The sequence below is a fragment of the Lithobates pipiens genome, unplaced genomic scaffold, assembly GCF_037356315.1.
Source record: "Lithobates pipiens isolate NorthernLeopardFrog02 unplaced genomic scaffold, aLitPip1_a1.2 Scaffold_25, whole genome shotgun sequence".
NCBI lineage: Eukaryota > Metazoa > Chordata > Amphibia > Anura > Ranidae > Lithobates > Lithobates pipiens.
In genome coordinates, this window is record NW_027507787.1 from 20991642 (window position 1) to 21016313 (window position 24672).

General features: G+C 43.6%; 1 protein-coding gene across 1 annotated transcript in view; it reads right to left on the reverse strand.

The window, feature by feature from the left end:
• Positions 1-24672, reverse strand: part of PCDH15 (protocadherin related 15) — a 1670337-nt gene that overhangs the window by 397795 nt on the left and 1247870 nt on the right. The window contains exon 23 of the mRNA XM_077454160.1: positions 4761-4877. Coding sequence (XP_077310286.1) covers positions 4761-4877 — 117 coding nt within the window. The remainder of the gene's footprint in view (positions 1-4760; positions 4878-24672) is intronic.

Sequence of the window (24672 nt, forward strand, 5' to 3'; positions counted from 1 at the left end):
TCCGACTTTGCCCTGCGTCTTAAAGCCTGACATGCGTCCGACTTCAATGAACAGCGATTCGACTTTGATCCCCGACAATACCAAGCACTGTGTCTGGTATAAATCTTTATGGGGAACTCCATGCACAATGTAAAAAATATACCATGTGATTACAGATTCAGTTACCAGGCATGCCGCCCTTGGCACTATTAGGCCGCATTACTGTTCTATGTATATTACCATTCTGACTGCTACTTATTTATTATGATAATGTGTTCATTTGTATATATGTCTCTATTATGCTTATACTTTATGCTTAATATATGTGTATATTATATATATATATATATATATATATATATATATATATATATATATATATATATATATATATATATATATACTGTATATGAAATCATATTTTTTTTTACTATACTCACTACAAATAAAATGATTTTTTACTCTTACCTCCACATTTCAACTGTTTAATCTAAAGTCCCAATTCCCTTTAAATGTACCTGATACCAGGATTGAGGCACCCAACCATGCCTCATTTAAAGTCCCAAATCCCCCTTCTTATAAATAACCAGGTGCCCCCCCTTGAGGCCCATCCTGGTCCATCTCTTACACTACAGGGACAGAGAAGCAGTACTGAGAAACGCACAAGAGAAGGCCAATGTACAGGTGAATGGTGTTAAAAATGTCATTCTATCTAGACTTCTCTGCGGAAGTGAAGTTTTCAGATGTATAGAGGCATCTGTGGTCTTTGCAACTACCCTACGCCTTTCTGTACCCCGCTAAGCTGAGAGTCACTGCTAAACGGCAGGCATACTTCTTTGAAACGGTCCAAGATGCGGCCTCATGGCTGGACCGCCACGAGCAGGCCCTACATCACTGTGGAAGAGATGAGGAAGGAGATTGATAAGATTGACACACCTGCAAACTGCCACCTTCAACTGTGGTGCCTGGCTTCAGGCTCTGCTGACATCCATACATGAGCCATATAGAAAACTCATCTGATGTTCACTTTTTGTTTTTTTCCTTTTCTGGATTTACGCATATCTGGTTCTTGTTTTGTTTTTTTGATCCTATGACACAATGGCCACACATAAAGGGAAAACCTATGCTTTGTTCTGTTGGGAGACATAATATTCCCAAATGAACCATGCGCTATCTTGTGAAGTTGGCAAGAAAAATGTGATCTATGTTAGATGTAGAGAAAAAATGCCATGTTTGTTTCTGTATCAAGTTAAAACACAATGGCCTGTCCTGTTGACGGCCTGGACTTATGTTTTTTATACTTCACTTACTCCTATCTCAGGCTTCATATGGAGGACACTGGATTCTGGAACTGCCGCTACATGAGCCTTGACACGCTCGAGACGGAGCTCATATGGTTCATGCTCATTACCCTTGGCCGGGGGATGCCCCAGCTGACACTGGTCTCACCCAATATTCCCAACAGGGGGATCCCCAAACCTATTCAGTCATATGTACCTAGACCCAGAACAGAGATTTCCAGATATTATATTGATACTGTGCACCCTACTATGTTCATTTATAATTGTTCCCAATGGCAGAAGTACCAGTAATATCCTGGAATGTTAGGGGTATAGGCTTCCCACTTAAACGCATGATGATTTTCATTTACCTGAAAAGGTACCATCTGATCATTTTTTGTATGCAGGAAATGCATTTGACTGCAGAGACCCACATTTGCCTTAAATATGCTTGGGTGGGGAACCATTCCATGCACACCTGTTATTCTAGGGGGGTGAGTGTGATGGTACACAGATCTATAGACTTCCAAGAGTTTGATGCATGTATAGATTCTGAGGGACGGTATTTTTTTCTTGCATTGTCATGTTGGAAGGTTGCAATGTATCCTTGCATGTATATATGTTCCTCCCCCGTTTACGGTGGCAGTACTCTGGCTTCTGCTAGCATATTTGGAGAGCCGTTCGGATTTACCATTGCTGGTGGTGGGAGACTTCAACTGCTGGTTGAGTCCCTCCATGGACAAACACCCAGGTTCGGGGGTCTCTGTCCCATCGAGGGACTCTCTATTGCTGTGACTGCTTAACGAGGTGGGTTGGGTGGATATTTGGAGACATAGGAACCCTTTGGACAAACAGTTACCTGATTTTCCAAAACACATGGAACGTTATCCAGAATTTACCTGGCAGTAGGTATCCCAACCATGCTCCCATCCATTTCAGTAGTTGTATACAAACCTCGCAGTGTGTCGGATCACTCACATATGGCGATTAGCCTAATTGTATCCCTCGTGGAGCATGCAGGAATTTCTTAATGGCTGAGATTTTGCAGATTCCCCCTTGACGCAATGGGATGCCTTTAAGGCTTATCTGAGGGAACTGCTTATCTCAGAAATTGTTAAAGTAAAGAACAATGTATCTGGGCAGAGAGAGGAGTTGGAGAAACAGATGCAGGAATTGATGGAGCAATTGAAGGACCCTACTGACTCGGCCAGGGAGGCATGGCAGTCAGCTCAATCTGCTTATGAGCGGCTGCTATCCTCCAAGGCAGACAAAAAGCAATTTTTTTCCAGGCTAGCGTTTTTTGAGGAAGGTGAGAGCATGGGACGCCTTTTGGCTAGGATAGCTAATTGCAGCAGCGCTCTCCTGCTATGGGTATGGATGTCACACCACTTTCGCAAACGCAATCTTTCTAAAATGTAGCCTGTTATATCTCCTCCTTTACGCCCCCCCCCCCCCCCCCCATGACTTTGCCATTAAGATAAACAGCACAACAATTGGTCCCTCCACACATACCAGGTTGCTCTATGTAATCCTTGACTCTGAGCTCTCCTTCAGCCCCCACATCCAATCACTGGCTAAATCCTGCCGTCTTAACCTCTGCGACATCTCCAGAATTCGACCCTTCCTGACCAATGACACCACAAAGCAACTTATTCACTCCTTGTTACTGCAACTCTCTCCTTAATGTCCTACCCTTACACAGGCTACCCCTCCCCTTCAGTCTATTATGAATGCTACTGCCTAGACTAATACACCTCACTAACCAATCCGTGACTGCTGCCCCTCTCTGCCAATCCATTCAATAGCTTCCCCTGCCCCATCATATAAAAATGCTAACCACAAAATTGCCCCTAGCTATATCACCAACCTCATCTACAGATATCGCCCAATTCATCCCCTCCGCTCCTCCCAGAACCTCCTGCTCTCTAGCTCCCTTGTTACTTCCTCTCATGCTTGCCTTCAGGACTTCTCCAGAGCCTCTCCCATCCTCTGGAACTCCCTGCCCCAGTATATCTGATCAGCCCCTAACCTGTCCACCTTTAGGAGATCCCTGAAAGCTCACTTATTCAGGGAAGCCTATCCCACACCCACCTAGCAACTGTCCCCAAGCCACCCCCATCAAATAATTCCCTGCACGTATTACCTTTTGTACCACTACCCCCTCCCTTTAGAATGTAAGCTCTACGAGCAGAGCCCTCCTGTCCCTTCTGTATTGAACTGTACTAATTAACTAATTGAACTAATTGTGCTGCCCCCCCCCCCCCCTCTACATTGTAAAGTGCTGCATAAACTGTTGGCACTATATAAATAGCGCATTATAATAATAATAATATTTTGGCCTGGATTGGGGTTTTGAGTGTCCAAATACAAAAGCCGCTATAAGCCAGGCACTGAACATGTTTCTGTGGCTGAATGTGACAAATATAATCAAATATAATATTAATATTAAATATTAAAGTCAAAGCACCCCATTCCTCTGCCTATAAAACCACATTGTATGCTACGCACTGCGTTTTATCCTATTAAAAGCCAAGAACCGATGTCAACACACAGGGAACTCTTATCTTATCCATTGTGTGTGGCCTGCAGGTCTTCAGGGTTTGGGAGCCATGGAAATTGACCATGGCCCTGAACTTGTATAGCGCAATATGTCTGGCTACACATGTCAAGGAGAGTCCCTAATGCATCATCCAGTGCCCAAAACAAACATTAAAAGCTGGCCCCACACATTGGGGTCTGGGTAATGTCCCTGAAGTACACACCAAGTGTTACAGATCCAAAATCTGCTAGAAAGCCCATGGTAATATATTGTGAGATCTTGATGAAGAAGAAAAAATTAAATGGTTTAAGAAAGAAAAATACTTCTCAAGAGGAGAATAATTTCATCACCTAAGGACATCAGCAAAGGTGGAGAGTCTAGCATTTTTTTTTTTTACCAGTGTTCAATCACCTAAAGGTAGCCTGCATACAACCCATGGTTTTTGAATATATTTCCTGTGTTCTGTACTGTACAATTAAGATAAACATTTTAAGGGTTTCAGATCATTCTACATAATAATTAGTCCAGTTCCACTTGTATACAATTATTTGTACTGAGCATACATAGATATGCAGACCCTGCATTTCTAATGATCTAGTTTTATATTTATAAAATGTTATCTAATTACCGATATTACTTACCCCAAATGTAATAAGTATAATATCTAGTATGTATTTGCTGGGGAAAATGTTTAATTTCTTGGCTTTTTCTACCATTCTACATAAAAAATGTCAGTTTTTGATGTTTTACTTAAAGACCATTTTATGTATTCAGGTTGGCTGAAATGATTGCAAAATGCAGTATAATGACAAGTAGTTGGCAAATATAAAAAATGCATGAGATCCACTGCTGGGAGAGACTCTTAATAATCAATGTAAATGCTCAGGGGGCTAGGTCATTTATGAGGGTTAAAGAGGTTTCTCACTTGGGGACAATAGTATTAATATATGACTGTGACTTACTGGAGGATCATAATCTTCAGCTGTAACTGTAACTATCACTGTGCCCTTTAGGGCATCTGGAGCCACCATTCCCCAGTAAAGTGCTCGACTAAACACAGGCGAGAAATCATTCATATCCTGAAAAACAAAATTAAAAACAGTATTTGTTTATTTTTATTTTTTACAGTAGATGCAAAATTACATCACAGGTTCAACAATTTAATTTTCAAAGAATATTCAGACATCTTCCATTATCGTAGACTGCCTGCAGCTTTCCCAATCCTTTTAATACAATGTAACAATAATCCCATGAGGAAAAAATCAACCATTTCAATACGGCCTAAATGTGGCACGGAGTACAGGAAAGTTCTCCTGCACATTCAGGGAAAAAAAACTGTTTTGACCAACATGTTCTGTCCACAACGCATTCATATGGTTGAGGAATAGATTATTCCTAAATCAAATGGGTATAATGCAGAATGGTGCACAATTAAAAAAAATGCTGGCTACATGGTACTATAGAGGCTGAGGGAAAAAAGTACAGAAGTGTTCATATAGGGTTAACACACACTTTGCAGCTCCTAAGAGAAATCTCTGTGAATATATAAATATACACCAGAGGGCTCTAATCTGAGTGTAGTAATGCACAAAAACTTTAATGGTTAGAAACAAAGCGGCAACTCACGCGTGGCAGTTAATAAGAGTGCATGTCACAAATATTTGTGACATACACTCCTATTTACTGGCACATGTGAGTTGCCACTTTGTTTTTATCCATGAAAGTTATTGTGCATTACTACACTTAGATTAGCATATTCTGGCATTCTTAATAAAACACTTAAATCTGAATATTTGGAGGAACTATAGTAACCTTGCATCAAATCTAGGGATATAAAGTGCAATTATAACATTCACTGTGTATTATCATAGTTACATCGTTAATCTGGTTAAAAAAAAAGACACAAGTCCATAGAAAAAAAACACACACAAATAGAAAACCTCCATATACACTGTGCTATACTCACAGTTGAACCTCAATAAAGCATGATTCAATTGGTCCAGTGGAGAAAAAAAATCCATCCTGATCCCCCAACAGGCAATCAGATATTCCCTGGACCAATTTTACCTTTGAATATTAGTATCCAGGTATATTATGTGCATTTAGGAAAGAATCCAGGGCTTTCCTAAAACAATCTATTGAGCTGACCAGAACCAGCTCTTCAGAGAGTCTATTCCACATTTTCATAGCTCTTACTGTGAAGAAGCCTTTTTTTTTTTATTTGGAGATTAAATCTATATCCTCCAGATGTAAAGAGTGCCTTGTCCTCTACAGTGACCTTGGTGAATAACTACACAGAGTTCACAATTTGGACCACTTATGTAGTTATACATGCTGATCATACCCCCCCCCCCCCAATCTCATCTTCTCAGGAGAGAATAGATTAAGTTTCTCTATTCTTTCCTCATATATGAGCTCCTCCATGCCCCTTATTAGTTTGGCTGCCCTTCTCTGCACTTTCTCCAGCTCCCCAATATCCTTTTTTTTTTTTTTTTTTCAAAAAAGTTTTTATTAAAGCTATTAACAGAAATACAAAGTCAGCAAAAGGAATCATATCTCAAAATCAGCATACGTAGTTGGATGACGAGATTACAAGGAGGTGATAAACAAATAACAGAACACCACAGGTCAAACCACAGATTACTAATTTTCAGTATGGGTCTTACATCCAACAACAGGTCGCAAAAAGGAAAGAAAATAACACGTTTAATGTGCTGACCAACATAACCAGAATACATAAGAAAGATCATATCAAGAGAGAGAGGGGGAAGAGAACAGAGAGAAACAAAAGGAAAAGAGGAAAAAATGCAGACAGAAAAGAGAAGAAATACGAAAAACCCAAGGTGCGATCACTTTAGTAAGCGGAATAGGAACCATGGGTTCCATTTAAGGTCATATATGCGCGTTGTGTCCTGCAAAGTGTGGAAGATCTTTTCAGACAGCATCACTTGGTCAATACGTGAGAGAACCTGTGCTAACGGTATCGACGGGGATTTCCAATGAAGTGCTATAGTCCATAGCACAGCGACACACATAGAGTGCACTAACCGTACAAAGTGTTTAGGAGTGTCAGGAGGGGTCTGGAAGAGAAGACAGTGGTGATAAGAGAGGGACAAAGCTCGACCAGCGAACCCGTCCATCAGCCTTAAGACCTCCTGCCAGACTGGGCGAATTAAACTACAATCCCAAAAAATGTGAACAAAAGTGCCAGGGTGATTGCATCCTCTAAAACAGTTGGGGGATGTATGGGGATAAATCTGGCGCAAACGTACCGGGGTGTAGTACCACCTGGTGAGAACTTTGATGGCCGTCTCTCTAATTGTCAGGGATCTGGTGCATTTGCGCATGTTATTCCAACCCTCCTCCCAATCCACCACTCCGGTCTCCAAAGCCAACTCCTCCTCCCAACGTGATCTATATCGTAGAGGCTGACACACTGAATGTGCCTCCAGAGCCCTGTATATCAGGGAGATCAGGCCTTTTTGGCGTGGGAAGTTAAAACATAAGTCTTCAAAGATAGTGAGTTGTGCCTGGGGCCGGAGCCCATAACGGGAGAGAAAGAAGTGGCGGATTTGTAGGTATCTAAAACGTTCAGCATCCGGGAGTTGGTGCTGGGTCTGCAGTGTCGAAAAAGGAACAAAGCCAGAACCCGTCACAAAGTCCTTTAGTTGGGTAAGCCCACATTGAACCCACCTACCAAAAGATTCAGGATGGAGATAAGCTGGGGGGAACCTAGGGTCACCCAGGAAGGAAGCACCCATAGAGCAACCCAGGGCGAGGTTGTATTTGTGTTTGAAGCGGAGCCACAGTAGGAGGCTGTCCGCCACTATAGTATTAAGAGTGGTTAAAGTCGAGTGAGGACGATGAGTCGACCACATAAGTCCAGGGAGATAAAATGGAGTTATCGAGTCACTCTCAAACCTCACCCAGGGGACCCTAGAATTAGGGATCGACCACTGTGCCTGTTGAGTAAATCTGCAGGTAAGATAATATAACCAAATTTGAGGAACCCCCAGACCACCATTTCTCATAGATCTGTAGAGTACCCCCCTAGCAAACCTGGGAGATCTATTATTCCAAATAAATCTGTTGAAATGGGATTGAAGGTTAAGGAGAAAAAATTTGGAGAGCTTAACCGGTAGAGAGCGAAATAGATACAATAGTCTGGGGAGAATGACCATTTTGAGGGCTGTGATTCTTCCTATAAAGGGGATACGTAAAGAGAGCCAGCCTTTTAAGGTGTTTTTAAGTTTGCTAATCAGTGGGGGATAATTGACCCCGAAGAGGTCACGGAAATTCCCGGGCAGTCCCACTCCCAAGTAGGGAATATGGGAGGCAGCCCAAGTAAAGGAGTAGTTTTGTTTAATAAGGGCCAAGTCATTGGGTGCAAAGCCAATAGGGAGAGCAACAGATTTGGAGACATTAATGGAAAGACCAGAGACCTTTGCAAAGTGAGACAGTGTTAGAAAAAGGTTAGGAAGGGAGACATGAGGGTTTGTTATAAACATCAAAACATCATCAGCATACATGCAAAATTTATACATTTCTGTACCCTTAATGTACCCAGTAATATCAGGATGCCTCAGAAGGGCGATCGCGAGGGGTTCTAGGGCCAAAGCAAAGATTAAAGGGGACAGAGGACACCCCTGTCTAGTGCCTCTACCTATTGGGAAGAATTCTGAGCTACAGCCAGGCAACTTAACGCGGGTCTTAGGATTATTGTAGAGGGCTTGGAAACCCACCAAAAAACTGCCATGAAAGCCCATGAGTGGCAAAAGTGTGTCTAGGTAGTTCCATGTAACACTGTCAAACGCCTTCTGTATGTCTAGGCTCAACAGGAGGAGTTTACGGGAGAACAGGTTGGCATCCTGAATAACGTTCGTGGCTAGGCGGATGTTATCTGTGATAAAGCGATGTGGAATAAACCCAGATTGGAAGGGGGAAATCAGGGAAGGGATAAATTTTGCCAGTCTGTCTGCTAAAATTCTACTAAATATTTTGATATCATTATTTATAACCGAGATCGGCCTAAAATTTTGAGGTAAATTGTGATTCGTGTTGGGTTTAGGGATCAGTGACATGTTAGCTAACAGCATTTCTTCCGGGAAGCTATCGCCTAACAAAATTGAGTTGAAAAGTTGCATCATTCTAGGGGCTAAGATCATGGAATATTTTTTGTAATAAAGAGCCGAAAAGCCATCCGGACCCAGGGCAGAACCCAATTTTAGTGACTTGAGAACCCCTAAGATTTCTGGGACCGTGATCGGGGGCATTCAGTGCCTCTATTTGTGAGGGGGAGAGTGTCGGAAGGGGGATGTCGTGTAACCAGGACAGATCATCGGGAGAGGGAAGAGTGTGGGGGGACTCTAGGAGTTTGGTATAGAATTGCTCAAAGATCTTGAGAACTTCTTTTGGATGTGAAGATACAAAACCATCTCCATTAGACAGCCGGTATACATGAGGCGGGGGCGAAGTGAGTTAGACAACTTCCTAGCAAACGAAGTCGATGCAGAGTTGTTGAATAACAAACTGCGGGCCTTGGCCCAGCATAGCGTCTTCTCAACCTTGGATGACAACAAGGAGTCCAGTTCCAGGCGCTTCTGATCTATGGAACGCCTGGTAGAGTCCAAGTGCAGCAAGGACGAGTCTTTATATAAGTGATCTAGTTCTCTGGTTAATTCAACTATCCTAAGTCTATTGGATTTGTTACGGGCCGCAGAAATACTGATAAGTCTTCCTCTAATGACGGCTTTATGTGCCATCCAGAGAGTCGAGGGCTGCATATCTGGGTGAGCATTCAGAGAAAAATACTCCTCCAGAGACTGAGCAACCTGGGCTTCCACCCCTGCATCCGAGAGAAGGGATTCATTCAATCTCCAGGAATGGGACATGGGGGCGAGTTTAATGAATCCCGTAGTAAAGGAAATAGCCTGATGGTCTGACCAAACACAGGGATGAATGGAGGCCTCCAAAGAGTTAGCAAGTATAATCGGGGTGGAGTATATGTAGTCTAACCTCGCATAACTATTATGCGGGTGGGAAAAGAACGTGTACTCCCTGCAGCCTATGTTGTGGGCTCTCCAGGTGTCAGTGAGTTGCAGGTCCCGCAGGCCTTTAGAGAGAGACCTCGGGAAAGCTCTAGAAGCGGTCGAAGTCGACGAGCGGTCTAGAGTGGCGTTGGCTACTGAATTAAAATCGCCGCCCAAGATCACATGGGGGGAGTGGTATTGTGCCAATTTCTCGAAAAATAACCCAAAGAAGGTAGCTGACCCCTCATTGGGTGCGTAAATACTGGCAATGGTAAGTTCTCTGTTGTGGACAATGCCCTGAACAATAACATCGACTTTCAGGGTCTCTGAATATATGCTTAACCTCCATCGGGAGGGAAGAGTGGAGAAGTATGGCGGCACCCCTGGTCTTGGACGAGTGGAGCGAGTAAAAGGCCTGAGGAAAATCTTTATTGAAAAATTTAGGGTGGGAGGAGCGGGAGAAATGGGTTTCTTGGAGTAGAAGGATTTTAGCTCCAAGACTTTTATAAAAGGTAAAGGCTTTACGCCGTTTGGAAGGTGAGTTAAATCCCTTAACATTATGGGAAATACATGTTATTGCCATGGTAAATGAGAAATAACAACGGTAGTTGAGAGATCAAATCTGGTGGCGAGGGGGGAGGGGGAAACTTTCAAGGAATACTCGTCCAACAGGTGCAAGATAAACAGGGGGACCCTCCCATCGTCACCAAGGCAACAGGAAAATAAGGTACAGAACAAAAACACCAAGCGTGGCATGAGAACACTAAACCTGAGTATAAAAGGAGCCTGAGTTGCTGAAGGAACATAGGACATGAAAAATGATCGACCTAATTGGGAGAAAATCGAAAAACATAAAGTAAGAAAATAAACATTAGAGAAGAAAAGCCCAGGACCTAACCTAGGACCGGGACACAACATTAATGCTAAACGTGGTAGCGTGTGGGAAAGAATAGCCACACCAAAATAACAGTTTGATACCGAGACTACAAGGTCTCGCGACCAGTAGGGTTGCGCAATGGTAGGGGACACCCACCAGAGAAGCAACCAACCACTGGAAAGGGGAGCCATAAAACAGCTCCTAGGGACTTGTAAATGACCAGTGGGATGGGTAGAAAAATATCCTTTTTTTTAACTGGTGCCCAAAACTAAATTGTGTATTCCAGATGAGGTCTTACTAATGATTTGTACAGGGGCAAAATTATATCTCTCTCTGCAGTCCATACCTCTTTCTATACAAGAAATAATTTTGCTCACTTCGGAAATTGCTGATTGGCATTGCATGCTATTATTAAGCTTATGATCTACCAGAACACCTCAGATCTTCTCTATCATTGATTCCCTACAGCTGTACTCCATATGTGCATATTTTTAGCCCTCAAGTGCATAACCTTACATTTATCAACATTAAACTTAATTTGCCACACAGTTGCCCCATTAAACAGTGTATTGAGGCTGGCTTGTAAATTGGAGACATCCTGTAAGGACGTTATTCCATGGCAAAGAGGACTAAAATAAACTTTCAATCCCAGACCCTATATCATTTATAAATGTATTAAAAACTTGCCATAGCCAAACGACGGCTACAGTGCGGTCGGCTAGTTCTGTGAGGGTGGTCTCTGACTTCCTCCCGAACTTGCACGCGCCCCCTGGTGAGCGCAACTGGAGAGGTCTATGATCCTTTGAAATCAGCACATCATGGATCAGAGTAAAGGGCCCTTTACCCTGTGATCACTTGTCAACAAACAGACGCATGTCCGGTTCAGCTCTCTCCTCACGGCAATTGGTACAGCGTGTGAGGAGAGGAGGGAGCAAGTTCAGCAGCGTGAGTGGGCTGGATCTGAAGTGCCCACAGCGCTGATCTGTGCCCATTCATGCATCACCTGTGCCTCATCCATGCCACATCAGTACTCATCTGTGCAACATCCATGCCACATGAGTGCTCATCCGTGCCCATCCATGCCACATCCATGCCATATCAGTACTCATCCATGCCACATCCATGCCACATCAGTGTTCATCCATGCCACATCAGTACTCATTTGTACCACATCCATGCCACATCAGTACTCATCCGTGGCACATCCATGCCACATAATTACTCATCCATGCCTCATCCATGCCACATCAGTACTCATCCATGCCACATCAGTGCTCATCTGTGCCATATCCATAGCACATAAGTGCTCATCCATGCCCAACAGTGCCACTACAATGCCCATCAGTGCTCATCAGTGCCCTACAGTGCCTCACAAAGGTGTAATAGGTAGTCAGGAAATTAGATGTGTAATTTATGTACCTAGAACACCTGACGGTGCTCCCTGCATGTTGGGTCTCTGTATGTGGCCGGCCTCACATATGTGGTATCATCATACTCAGGAGGAGTAGCAGAATGTGTTTTGGGGTGTAGTTGCAAGTATGCATATGCCATGTGAGAGAAATAACCTGTTAATCTGACAATTCTGTAAAAAAAAAAAAAAAAAAATCTTCATTTTGAAAGGAAATGTGGGAAAAATTACAACTTGACATAACTCACCATGCCTCTTACTAAATACCTTGGAATGTCTACTTTCCAAAAAGGGGTCATTTGGGAGGTATTTGTACTGTCATGGGTTGTTAGTGTCTCAAGAAATGAGATAGACCATCAGTACATCAGGTGTGATCAATTTTCAGTGATTGGCACCATAGCTTGTAGACTCTATAACGTTCACAAATACCAAATAATATACACTGATTTTGTTTATTTTTACCAAAAATATACATTTTGGCCAAAATTTATTTAGAAAAAATACTAATTCGCTAAAAAAAACTAAGAAAATTACATGTTTTTACAAAATGTTTGGTAGTTTTTCATATATAGCGCAAAAAAATAAAAAACTCAATGGTAACTAAATACCACCAAAAGAAAGCTCTATGTGTGTGAATAAAAGGACAAACATTTCATACGGATACAATGTTCCATGACTGAATAATTGTCATTCAAAATGTGAGTACTGCAAGCTGAAAATTGGCCTGGTTAGAAAGAGGGTATAAGTGCTCAGTGGACAAGTGGTTAAAAAGTAAGGGTCTCAACACTGAACCTTGGGGTACACCAGTAACCACCTTATACTATTCAGAGTATGAATCAACGACTGCTCTCTGAATTTTTGTCTTTTTAGCCAGTTTTCTATACATTTACAAACCAATTTTTCCAAGCCTGTAGACTTTACCTTACACATTAGCCATGTGTAGAAAACTATGTCAAACACTTTTGCAAAATCTAAGTATCCCAAGTCCACAGCAACCCCTTTGTCCCAAGGTTTTGCTCACCTTTGTCTTACTCTCTTTTGCAATCTGTTTGTTTTGATTTTTTTGCGGTTTTGATTTTTTAAGCTTTTTGAATTTTTTCCATGAACCACAAAAGTTTTATTTTTAGCCTTTTAAACATGTTGCCCATGGGAACATATTTAGCAGTGTGTTCTCATACAGTCATTTTGAAGAATTCCCATTTCTGTTCTGTGTTCATTAACCACTTGCCGACCAGCCGCCGCAGTTGTACTGTGGCAACATGGCTCGGCTGCGCAAATCGACATTGTGTTACGTCTCTCCCTCTGGTGGCCACTAGGGGCATGTGCGCACGCCCTCAGCTCACCCTCGGGGGCCGATGTGAGTGCCCTGGAGACCGCCGGGCTCCCGTGATCACTCGTAACACAGTGAGAACCAGGATCTCTGTGTGTAAACACAGGGATCCCGGTTCTCTGAGGGGAGAAGTGACAGATCCTCTGATCATACAAAGTATGAACAGCGATCTGTCATCTCCCCTAGTCAGTACCATCCCCCTTCAGTTATAACACACACTTGGGAACACAATTAACCCCTTGATCACCCCCTAGTGTTAACCCCTTCACTATCAGTGACATTTTTTACAGTAATTAATGCATTTGATCAATGATCAATGTATTAATGCCAATGGTCCCAAAAATGTGTCAAAATTGTCCGATGTGTCCGCCATAATGTCAAAGTCAGGATAAAAATTGCAGATCGCCGCCATTACTAGTAAAAAAAATAATGCTATAAATCTATCCCCTATTTTGTAGATGCTATAACTTTTGCGTAAATCAATCAATACACGCTTATTGCGATTTTTATTACCAAAAATATGTAGAAGAATACATATCAGCCTAAACTGAGAAAAAATGCTTTTTAAAAAAAAATATTTATTATAGCAAAGGGATATTTATTATAGCAAAAAGTACAAAATATTGTGTTTTTTTTTTCAAAATTGTCGCTCTTTTTTTGTTTATAGTGCAAAAAATAAAAACCACAGAGATGATCAAATACCACCAAAAGAAAGCTCTATTTGTGAGAAAAAAAGGACGTTCATTTTGTTTGGGTAAAATGTCGTTGAATTAAAGCAACGCAGTGCCGAATCGCAAAAAGTGCTCTGGACAGGAAGGGGGTAAAATCTTCCGAGGCTAAAGCAGTTAATGCCAATATTCCCTCCCAGTCCAAGTCTTGGAGAGCAGCCCTCATCTTTGGAAAGCTTACTCTCTTAAAGTTAAGTGTTTTTATATTTCCAGTATGAGTTTGTTGCTTACAGCTAACATTAAATTAAATTATATTATAGTCACTAGGGATGAGCTTCGTGTTCGAGTCGAACATACGTTCGACTCGAACATCGGCTGTTCGCCCATTCGGCGAATTCCGAACGTTATGGGCCGTTCGCGCCAAATTCGTGTGGCGCTCACGGCCCACAATGCACTGCGTCATCGCAGTGCATTGCTGGCTCATGATTGGCCAAGCATGCACTGTGACCCCGCATGCTTGGCCAATCAGAGCGCCAGCAGCGAGGAGAGCCATGATTGGCCACAGGCAGGATGCCTGTGGCCAATCATAGCTCAGGCTGTGTAGTACACGCCCCACACTATATAATGCCGCCAGCGTGGCGGCCTTGTGTAGTGTGTTGGCGTCTGAAGCAGTTAGTGGGTGTTCTGTGTACCTTCAACACGGTATACACTGATCGTTATCGGACGATTTTTGATCTTGCTCTTCTGTAGTGGTTGTTGTCTGTGTGCTCTGACCGCAGTATACACCGCTATATTCACCTCACCTATATAGCTAGTGATCTATCTTTTATAATAGAGCTTGCAGTCAGTAGTGTTAGGAGCTTGTGCATGCTGTCTGCATGCTCTGTACCCTGTACACACCGCTATATCCACCTACATAGCTCTTCTCTATTTGAGCCCACTTGCCATCTGCAGGAGTTATTGGAAGTTGTGTGTGCCTCCAGCACAGCACAGTATACATCTGTATATACCCCTTTATCTCTGGTGTTCTATAAAAAAGGCATCTGCAGGAGTTAGTGGGTGTTTTGTGCCTCCAGCACAATATACACCTGTATCTACCCTTTATTGCTGTTCTCTAATAGAGCCATCTGCAGGGCTTAGTGGGTGTTGTGTGACTCCATTACAGTATACCCCTTATTCTCTGGTGTTCTATAATAAAGGCATCTGCAGGGCTTAGTGGGTGTTGTGTGACTCCATTACAGTATACCCCTTTATCTCTGGTGTTCTATAATAAAGGCATATGAAGGAATTAGTGGGTGTTGTGTGCCTCCAGCACAATATACACTACCCAACTGCTGTTTTACCCAACTCCCTTCAGGCCATTACCATGTCTGGAAGGCCAGCAAGGAGAGGCAGACAGGCGCGAGCCGATAAAAGAGGGCAAGCAGGCTCTGTGTCTAGAGACAACAGTGCTGGTCGTGGACGCGGTGCATTGTCATCAGCACGTGGCCATGGGACACGCTTGTCCTTCTTTTCGGCAGCTGGACATGTTGAACCGCAACATGCCAATGACTTGGTAGAGTGGATGACCAAGCCCTCTTCATCCTCCTCATCCTCTCTCACCCAGTCTCAGGGTACTAGCAAAGCAGCTGCCAATGCATCGTCTTCCCTCGTCTCAATGTCATCATCAGTGACTCCTTCCCTAGACCCACCACATCCTCCTGAGGAGTCTCCTGAACTCTTTGAGCACAGTGTTGGATACATGCTCCAGGAGGATGCCCAGTGTTTTGTAGCCTCTGATGATGACACTCAGCTAGAGGAAAGCAGTAGCGTGAATGCAGAGAGAGGGGATGCTCAAGAAGGACAGCAATCTGGCAGTCATGTTCCACAAGCTGCAGCATATTGCCAGGTTTGCTACAGCGATGAAGAGGGAGGGGATGATGAGGGCACTGACTCCACGTGGGTGCCTGGTAGGAGAGAGGAGGAGGAGGAGGAGGCACATGTCCAACGAGGCAGGATGCCCTCCGGGGGCCAGCTTAGGGGCAGCACACCGACTGAATCCCACCGCAGACCTCCGCCTGTGCAGGGCGCTGCCTCTGCGTGTTATTCTAAAAGTTCTTTGGTGTGGGCCTTTTTTGAGACGAGTGCATCAGATCGCACCGCTGCTATTTGCAACATATGTCTCAAGCGTATCTCGCGTGGCCAAAACATCAGCCGCTTGGGCACCACATGCTTGACCAGACATATGTTGACCTGCCATGCAGCTCGTTGGCAAGCGTACCTCAAAGACCCACACTAAAGAACAAAGCGGACCTCTCCTTGCTCCTCATCAGCTGGCATCTCCAACCCCACTAGATCTTCAGTCCTCTCTGAAACCTGCTCTGAGAGGAATAAAGGTGTAGAATTAGGTGTGTCACAGCCAAGTGCTTCCGGGCACTCTGCTAGCGGTACACCCACGTCCGATTATAGCAGGCAAATGTCCCTGCCCCAGCTGCTGGACTGGCGAAAGAAGTTCACTCCCAGCCATCCACATGCCCAGCGGTTGAATGCTAGCTTGGCTAAATTGCTAGCACTTCAACTGCTGCCTTTTCAGTTGGTAGACTCGGCCCCCTTCCGTGAGTTTGTACAATGTGCGGTTCCTCAGTGGCAGGTCCCCAAACGCCACTTTTTCTCACGGAAGGCGATTCCAGCTCTCTACCGGCATGTGGAAGGCAATGTCCTTGCCTCGCTGGACAGGGCGGTCAGCGGTAAGGTGCATATTACCGCTGACTCATGGTCCAGCAGGCATGGACAGGGACGTTACCTGTCTTTCACTGCCCATTGGGTCACTCTTCTGGCAGCTGGGAAGGATGCAGGACAAGGTGCAGTAGTGTTGGAGGTTGTTCCGCCACCACGCCTCCAAAATGCTACTATTGGTTGTGACACACCTCTCTCCTCCACCCCCTCCTCTTCTTCTTCCTCCATGGCCTCTTCCAGTGCTCTGTCCTCAGAACCAGCTGTGCTCCGTAGGCGTTCCAGGGGCTACGCAAGTACGCAGGCAAAACTATGCCATGCCGTGCTTGCGCTGGTTTGTTTGGGGGACAGGAGCCACACTGGGGCGGATGTTTTGTCAGCTCTGCAGGGGCAGGCCAAGAGGTGGTTGACGCCACTCCAGCTTAAGCCAGGAATGGTGGTTTGCAACAATGGCACCAACCTCCTCTCCACCCTCCGACAGGGACAACTGACCCATGTGCCCTGTCTAGCTCACGTCCTTAACCTGGTGGTGCAGCGGTTCTTGGGCAGGTACCCCGGCAGGCCAGGAAAGTCTGTGTGCATTTCCGCCGATCATTTAATGCCTGTGCTCGGCTGGCTGAGCTCCAAAAGGAGTTGAACCTGCCCAAGAACCGCCTTATATGTGACATGCCCACCAGGTGGAACTCAACGTTGGCCATGCTGCAGCGGCTGCACGCGCAGCAGAGGGCCATCAATGAGTACCTGTGTGACTACGGCACCAGGACAGGGTCAGGGGAGCTCGGTTTTTTCTCACCACGCCAGTGGGGCATGATCAGGGATGCATGCACTGTCCTGTCACCGTTTGAGGAGGCCACAAGGATGGTGAGCAGTGACAGCGCATGCATCAGTGACACTGTACCTCTTGTCCACCTCTTGGAGCATACGCTGTGTGGAATAATGGACAGGGCACTTGAGGCAGAACAGAGGCAGGAAGAGGAGGACTTCCTTGCCTCTCAAGGCCCCCTTTATCCAGACAGTGTTCCTGCTGTGCCACCCATCACACAGGAAGAGGATGAGGAGGAGGAAGAGGAGGAGGAGGATGATTGTGTCAGCATGGAGGTGGAGGCTGGCACTCAGCATCAGCAGCAGAAGCAGCAGTCTTGTAGGGATGATTTACAGTCCCAAGAAACACGTGGACTTGTACGTGGCTGGGAGGAGGTAGCTGCGGATCATGTTGTCCTTAGTGACCCAGAGGACTCCGGACCGAATGCCTCAGCTAACCTACGCTGCATGGCCTCCCTGATCCTGCAAAGCCTGCGGAAGGATCCTCGTATTCTTCGGATCAAGGAGAGGGACCATTACTGGCTGGCCACTCTCCTTGATCCACGGTACAAGGGTAAGGTTGCCGACCTTATCTTGCCATCGCAGAGGGAGCAGAGGATGAGACATCTCCGGGAGGCCTTGCAGAAAGGTCTGTGCAACGCGTTCCCAGAGACTGGGAGGTTACATACTCCTGGTCCTGGACAACGTGTTGCTGAGGCATTGGTCAGAAGGAGCGGTGGAGAAGGTGGCCGTCTGACTGATGCTTTCAGACAATTTTTTAGTCCGCAGCCCCAAGGTATGATCGGTTCCAGCAACCATCGCCAGCGTCTGATTTACATGGTGCAGGAATACCTAGGGGCAAGGTCAGACTTGGACACCTTTACCACCGAAAATCCTCTGGCTTACTGGGGCTTGAGGATGGATCACTGGCCAGAGCTTGCACAGTATGCAATTGAGCTACTGGCCTGTCCTGCATCCAGCATTCTTTCAGAACGCACCTTCAGTGCCTCTGGTGGCTTCGTTACCGATCACAGGGTGCGCCTGTCCACCGAATCAGTTGATCGACTGACCTTCATCAAGATGAATTAGTCTTGGATCACCCACAGCTACCAAGCACCTGAAGCTGATGTAACCGAATAATTTTTTTTGAAATATCACATCCCTTCAAGACTACCTATGCTGATGCTGAGTGACTGTCCTGTTATGTTGATTGTCTATCCTCTTCCTCCTCCGCTGATATGTTGGAAGAACATTTCTGGCTCTGGGCGATGCCATCAGCCCAATTTTTCTGCCCCTGTTTAACAGGGGCGTTTAATTACAATTTTTGATGCAATGCTTTGCAGCAGGGCTAATTCCTGCAATAAAACTAGAGTATATGGGAGAGGTTGCAGTGTGGTGGCACCAGCACCAGTGCCTAAGGCCCAATTTTTCTGCCCCTGTTTAACAGGGGTGTCTAATTACAATTTTTGATGCAATGCTTTGCAGCATGGCTAATTCCTGCAATAAAACTAGAGTATATGGGAGAGGTTGCAGTGTGGTGGCACCAGTGCCTAAGGCCCAATTTTCCTGCCCCTGTTTAACAGGGGCATTTAATTACAATTTTTGATGCAATGCTTTGCAGCAGGGCTAATTCCTGCAATAAAACTAGAGTATATGGGAGAGGTTGCAGTGTGGTGGCACCAGCACCAGTTCCTAAGGCCCAATTTTTCTGCCCCTGTTCAACAGGGGCGTTTAATTACAATTTTTGATGCAATGCTTTGCAGCAGGGCTAATTCCTGTAATAAAACAAGAGTATATGGGAGAGGTTGCAGTGTCGTGGCACCAGCACCAGTGCCTAAGGCCCAATTTTTCTGCCCCTGTTTAACAGGGACATGTAATTACAATTCTTGATATAATATTTCACAGGAGGGCCCGTTCCTGTGCCCACCCAGAGTAACTGTGAGGACTAATGCCCCGTACACACGAGCGGACTTTTCGACATCCAAACTCCGACGGACTGAGTCCGGCGGACTATCCGATCGTGTGTGGGCTGCAACGGACTTTAGCGAAGCTAAAGTCTGACGGACTTTAGAAATGAAGCATGCTTTAAATTTTCCCGACGGAACTCCGCCGGACCCGGTCCCCTTTGAAAAATCCGCTCGTGTGTGTGCTACTCCGACGGACTAAAACCGACGCTAGGGCAGCTATTGGCTACTGTCTAGGAACTTCCTACGTCGAATCCAGTCGTACGTCATCACGTTCGACTCCGTCGGAGTTTGGTGTGATGGTGTGTGGTCAAGTCTGTTCGGTCGAAAAGTCCGCCAGAACTCCGTCGGAACTCCGGCGGAACTCCGGCGGAACTCCTTTGGAGGTCTGTCAGACTTAATCCCTCTCGTGTGTACGGGGCATTATAGTGTTGTGGCACCAGCACCAAAACCACCAAAGGTAATTTTTTCTACCACTGTTCAACAGTGGCATGTAATTACAATTCTTGATATAATCGTTCACAGCAGGGCGCTCCAGCGCCCACCAAGAGTCACTTTGAGGGCTTACAATGTTGTGGCAAAACCAACACCTTGTTCCGCCATTTCTGCAGAGCATATAGGGCAGGCCCCTACTTTCAAACATCCAACTTACAAACATCTCCTACTTGCAAACGGATGGAGAGAACAGCAAGTGAGATGAAAAAAGATGGACGACAAAACAAATTATACAGGGGTGATAACCCTTCCCTATGTTTTCCAAAAAGCTTAGAAATTGTTTTTTTGACTGGAGCTACACTTTAACCACTTTCAGACCGGACCAATTTGCTGGTCAAAGACCAGACCACTTTTTGCGATTCGGCACTGCGTCGCTTTAACTGACAATTGCGCGGTCGTGCGACGTGGCTCCCAAACAAAATTGACGTCCTTTTTTTCCCACAAATAGAGCTTTCTTTTGGTGATATTTGATCACCCCTGCGGTTTTTATTTTTTGCGCTATAAACAAAAATAGAGCGACAATTTTGAAAAAAACGCATTATTTTTTACTTTTTGTTATAATAAATATCCCCCAAAAATATATAAAAAAAACATTTTTTTCCCTCAGTTTAGGCCGATACGTATTCTTCTACATATTTTTGTTAAAAAAAAAATCGCAATAAGCGATTATTGATTGGTTTGCGCAAAAGTTATAGCGTTTACAAAATAGGGATAGTTTTATAGCATTTTTATTAATAATTTTTTATTATTTTTTTTTACTAGTAATGGCGGCGATCAGCGATTTTTATTGTGACTGCGACATTGTGGGGGACCCATCGGACATTTTTGACACATTATTGGGACCATTGTCATTTATACAGTAATCACTGCTATATAAATGCAGTGATTCCTGTGTAAATGACACTGGCAGTGAAGGGGTTAACCAGTGGGTGGCAGTGTAGGGGTTAAGTGTTCCTAGGGGTGTGTTACTAACTGTGGGGGGGTTGGGCTTTCATTTAGTGAACACTGATCTCTGCTCCAATCACATGGAGCAGAGATCAGCGTCACTAGTTGCTAGGCAGAATGGAGAAATGTTGTTTACAACGGCACTTCTCCATTCGGCCGCTCCGTGAGACGATCGTGGGGATGCCCGCGGCGATCGAGTCCGCGGGTCCCGCGACCGGACTCACGGGGGTCCCGACCAGCGCGGGAGCGTGCCGCCGGCGGCGCGCTCCCGATGGCAGGGCGGCAAATTTAAAGGGACGTACATGTACGCCCATTTGCCTGCCCGTGCCATTCTGTCGACGTACATCGTCGTGCGCTGGTCAGCAAGTGGTTAAAAATGTACCAGTTGAAAATTACAAACAGATTCAACTGAACATAACAAACCTACACAGTCCCTGTCTTGTTTGCACCGCCTGTATACTGCTGTTCTGAGTATATAGGGCCTGGGGGCCACACGCATTTCCTTTTTTTAATATGGGTACTGGGTTTCCCTTAATATGCGTACAAGACCCAAAGGGGCTGGTAATGGGCAGGGAGGGCTACCCATGCCATTTTTCTCAATGATTTTCAACCATATTGCAGGAAGCAGATATAACATTAAAACCGCAAGCAGTTTTAAATGGTGTTATTTCCGTTTAATGTCATTTTGTGCAGGGACTGTTCTAAACACGGGAAACTTATGGCACTTCACAGGCATACTACAGACACCCCCCAGGCACCATATTTAAAGGAATATTTCACTTTTTTTTCACTTTAATCATCATTAAAATCAGTGCTCCCACCAAAACGGCCATTTTTAAAAACATTTTAGGCATTGACCCATGTCCCCTGGGGCAGGAGCCAGGTCCCCAAACCCTTTTTAGGACAGTATCTTGCATATTAGCCGTTAAAATTAGCACTTTTAATTTCGAATGTTCGAGTCCCATAGACTTCAATGGGGTTCTAAAGTTCGTACGAATTTGGGGTCCGTTCGAAAGTTCTGGTGCGAACCGAACCAGGGGGTGTTCGGCTCATCCCTAATAGTCACTGATACCCATATATTCTTTTATATGAACATTAGTAATAAGCTCTGCATGGTTTGAGATTACAAGGTTCGGCAGAGCATAATTCCCACTTGGGTCCTCTATACATTGTACCATAAAATTGTCTTATAATAGGTTTATAAATGTTTGCCCTTTAAATGTTCGTGTAGTCTCATTACTCCAGTCAATCTCTGGGCAATTTAAATCCCCTATTATTATCACTGTTACAGCCCTTGTAGCCCTTTCTATCTGTGCAAGGAGTTGACACTCCACTTCCTCATTAACAGTGGGTGGACTGTAACAAACTCCAATGATTAACTTTGTAGTACACACACCCATGTGCAGTTTTCACCCATAGTGCTTCAGCCTCATCACACTCTCCATCAACTAGGCCCTCCTCTTTCACATTCTGCTTTGAGATCACTTCTCACATAGAGCTATACACCATCACCTTTACATTTCGCCCTGTCTCTCCAAAAGAGAGCATAGCCAGGAATATTAATAGCCCAGTCATGTGAAGAGTGAAGCCCAGATTCGGCAATACTAAATAAATCATAGTTCTTTTAATACACCAAAGCTTTCAACTCACATATTTTGCTTGGTAGACTTCTGGAATTGGTGAACAAACACTTCAATATGTTGTCACATTTTGCTCATGTGTTTTGCATAATTTGTTTATTTTAATACGGATGGTACAATTTCCAATGGTTAATTTGTAACATGGGAACCTTTTATCACCTGCCATGGCACTCCCCCTTATCTTTCCATACTCCACCCACCAATAGGGACTGACCCCTGTCTGACCTGTCTGCCCTATTATAATCTAATCTTATGCAATGACAATCAATCAGATTTGGAGTAGTAAAAATGAAATGAAGATTAAGTTGGTTGTATCATGGTGTGCACTTTGTCGATTTCCTGCACTTAACACTGCCTTTTAAAAATTACATTGATAATGTATACCCTTGTAATACAATAAAGAAAGTATGCTTTCCTTAACTATCAAATGCGTAAAACAACAGATTTTAACTATTTATTACAGAAGCTTTATTTTCACATCCAACCATCAAGAATATCATGTAGATAGTGACTTCAGCTGTGTACAGTAAATTTGGCACATAATTCACTAAAGAATCCCGTATGCATTATGAAAATCATCGGATTCATTTTTCAGAAATTTTGATTGACACAATAAAAGTAAATTAGTTAAAGTGGAATATCGAATGTGAGGAAAATACCGCAGGATTTTTTAAAATGTGAGGTAAATACTGCAAAAAAATTAGATAAATCATTAAAGTAAATTTACTAAAAAGCATGTGCATTCATTATTTATCACCTGGTTTAGGCAGCCAGTATTTTAGTATTAATGCACAAAATAACAATGAAGGGAACTCTGCACAGTGTACACTGTATCAGTGTGAAAATGTGCTACCCTGAGTTCAGGGATGAAAATAATCTAATATTAAAATCAGAAGCAGATCATTACATGAATGGAACTACATTAGAATGTTTGCACAGTTTCAAATAATTGCTGTGTACATTTATTTACAGAACTATCTTTCTCGGATGCAGTGTTAACATGTAAAAAAAAAAAAAAAAACAGTGAAAAAACAAAGTAAAAAATAACGCCAAAATTAATTATTACATATTGCAAAATATAAATGTTTAACACATTTGTTAACTACTTGCCCTCTGGAAGATTTACCCCCTTCATGTTAGGCCATTTTTTTTGCAATACGGCACTGCATTATTTTAACTGACAATTGTGCCATCAGGCAATGCTATACCCAAATTAAATGTATGGTAATTTTAACAACAAATAGAGCATTCTTTTGATCACCACTGGGTTTTTAATTTTTTGCACTATAAACAAATTTGGAAAAAAATATATATTTTTTTTATTTTCTGCTATAAAACATGTTCAAGTTTTAAAAATGAGCTTCCAGATTTTATTACCAAAGCTTAAGTGAACAAGCTGGGGTTAGAATCTCATTGGTTTCTATGCAGACGTGAGCCTGATTTTGCACTTTCCAGCTTTAGTAATTAAACCCCATTGTGTACTTAAAAGTGGGGTATGCCTGTAAAGCATTCACAGAATGTATTCTTATTATTGCTATTTTTCCTATTTTTAATTCATTAAATGCACTGATATTTAAGGATGATAAATTATACTCAAATTTCTGCAATCATTGTTCATACAAGTCCCCCTGTATTTTTGAGTAAAAAAAAAAAAAATTTAAACTATAGCCTTAATTGGACACATTTGAAAAAAAAAATACATCTGACTCTATTGCTATTTCAGATTAATATGGGCAGCATATGTAATTCACCTAAATAACCATTTTATAATAATGCACTCCAGTGTGAATAAAATGACATGGTATTACTAGGACAGAGATGAAACCTAGCAACCTTCATATTTTGGTAGTTTGCCAGAATGGCCTAATTTATTTTTATAGAGCTGAGTATACCAGTATCGGAATTCTCAGGAATTTTCCCTTATCAGTATCATGCAAACATTCTTCTTAATGCTAAAAAAAATCCTTGTTAATGAGCAGTAACATTGTGGAAATTATACTCACTA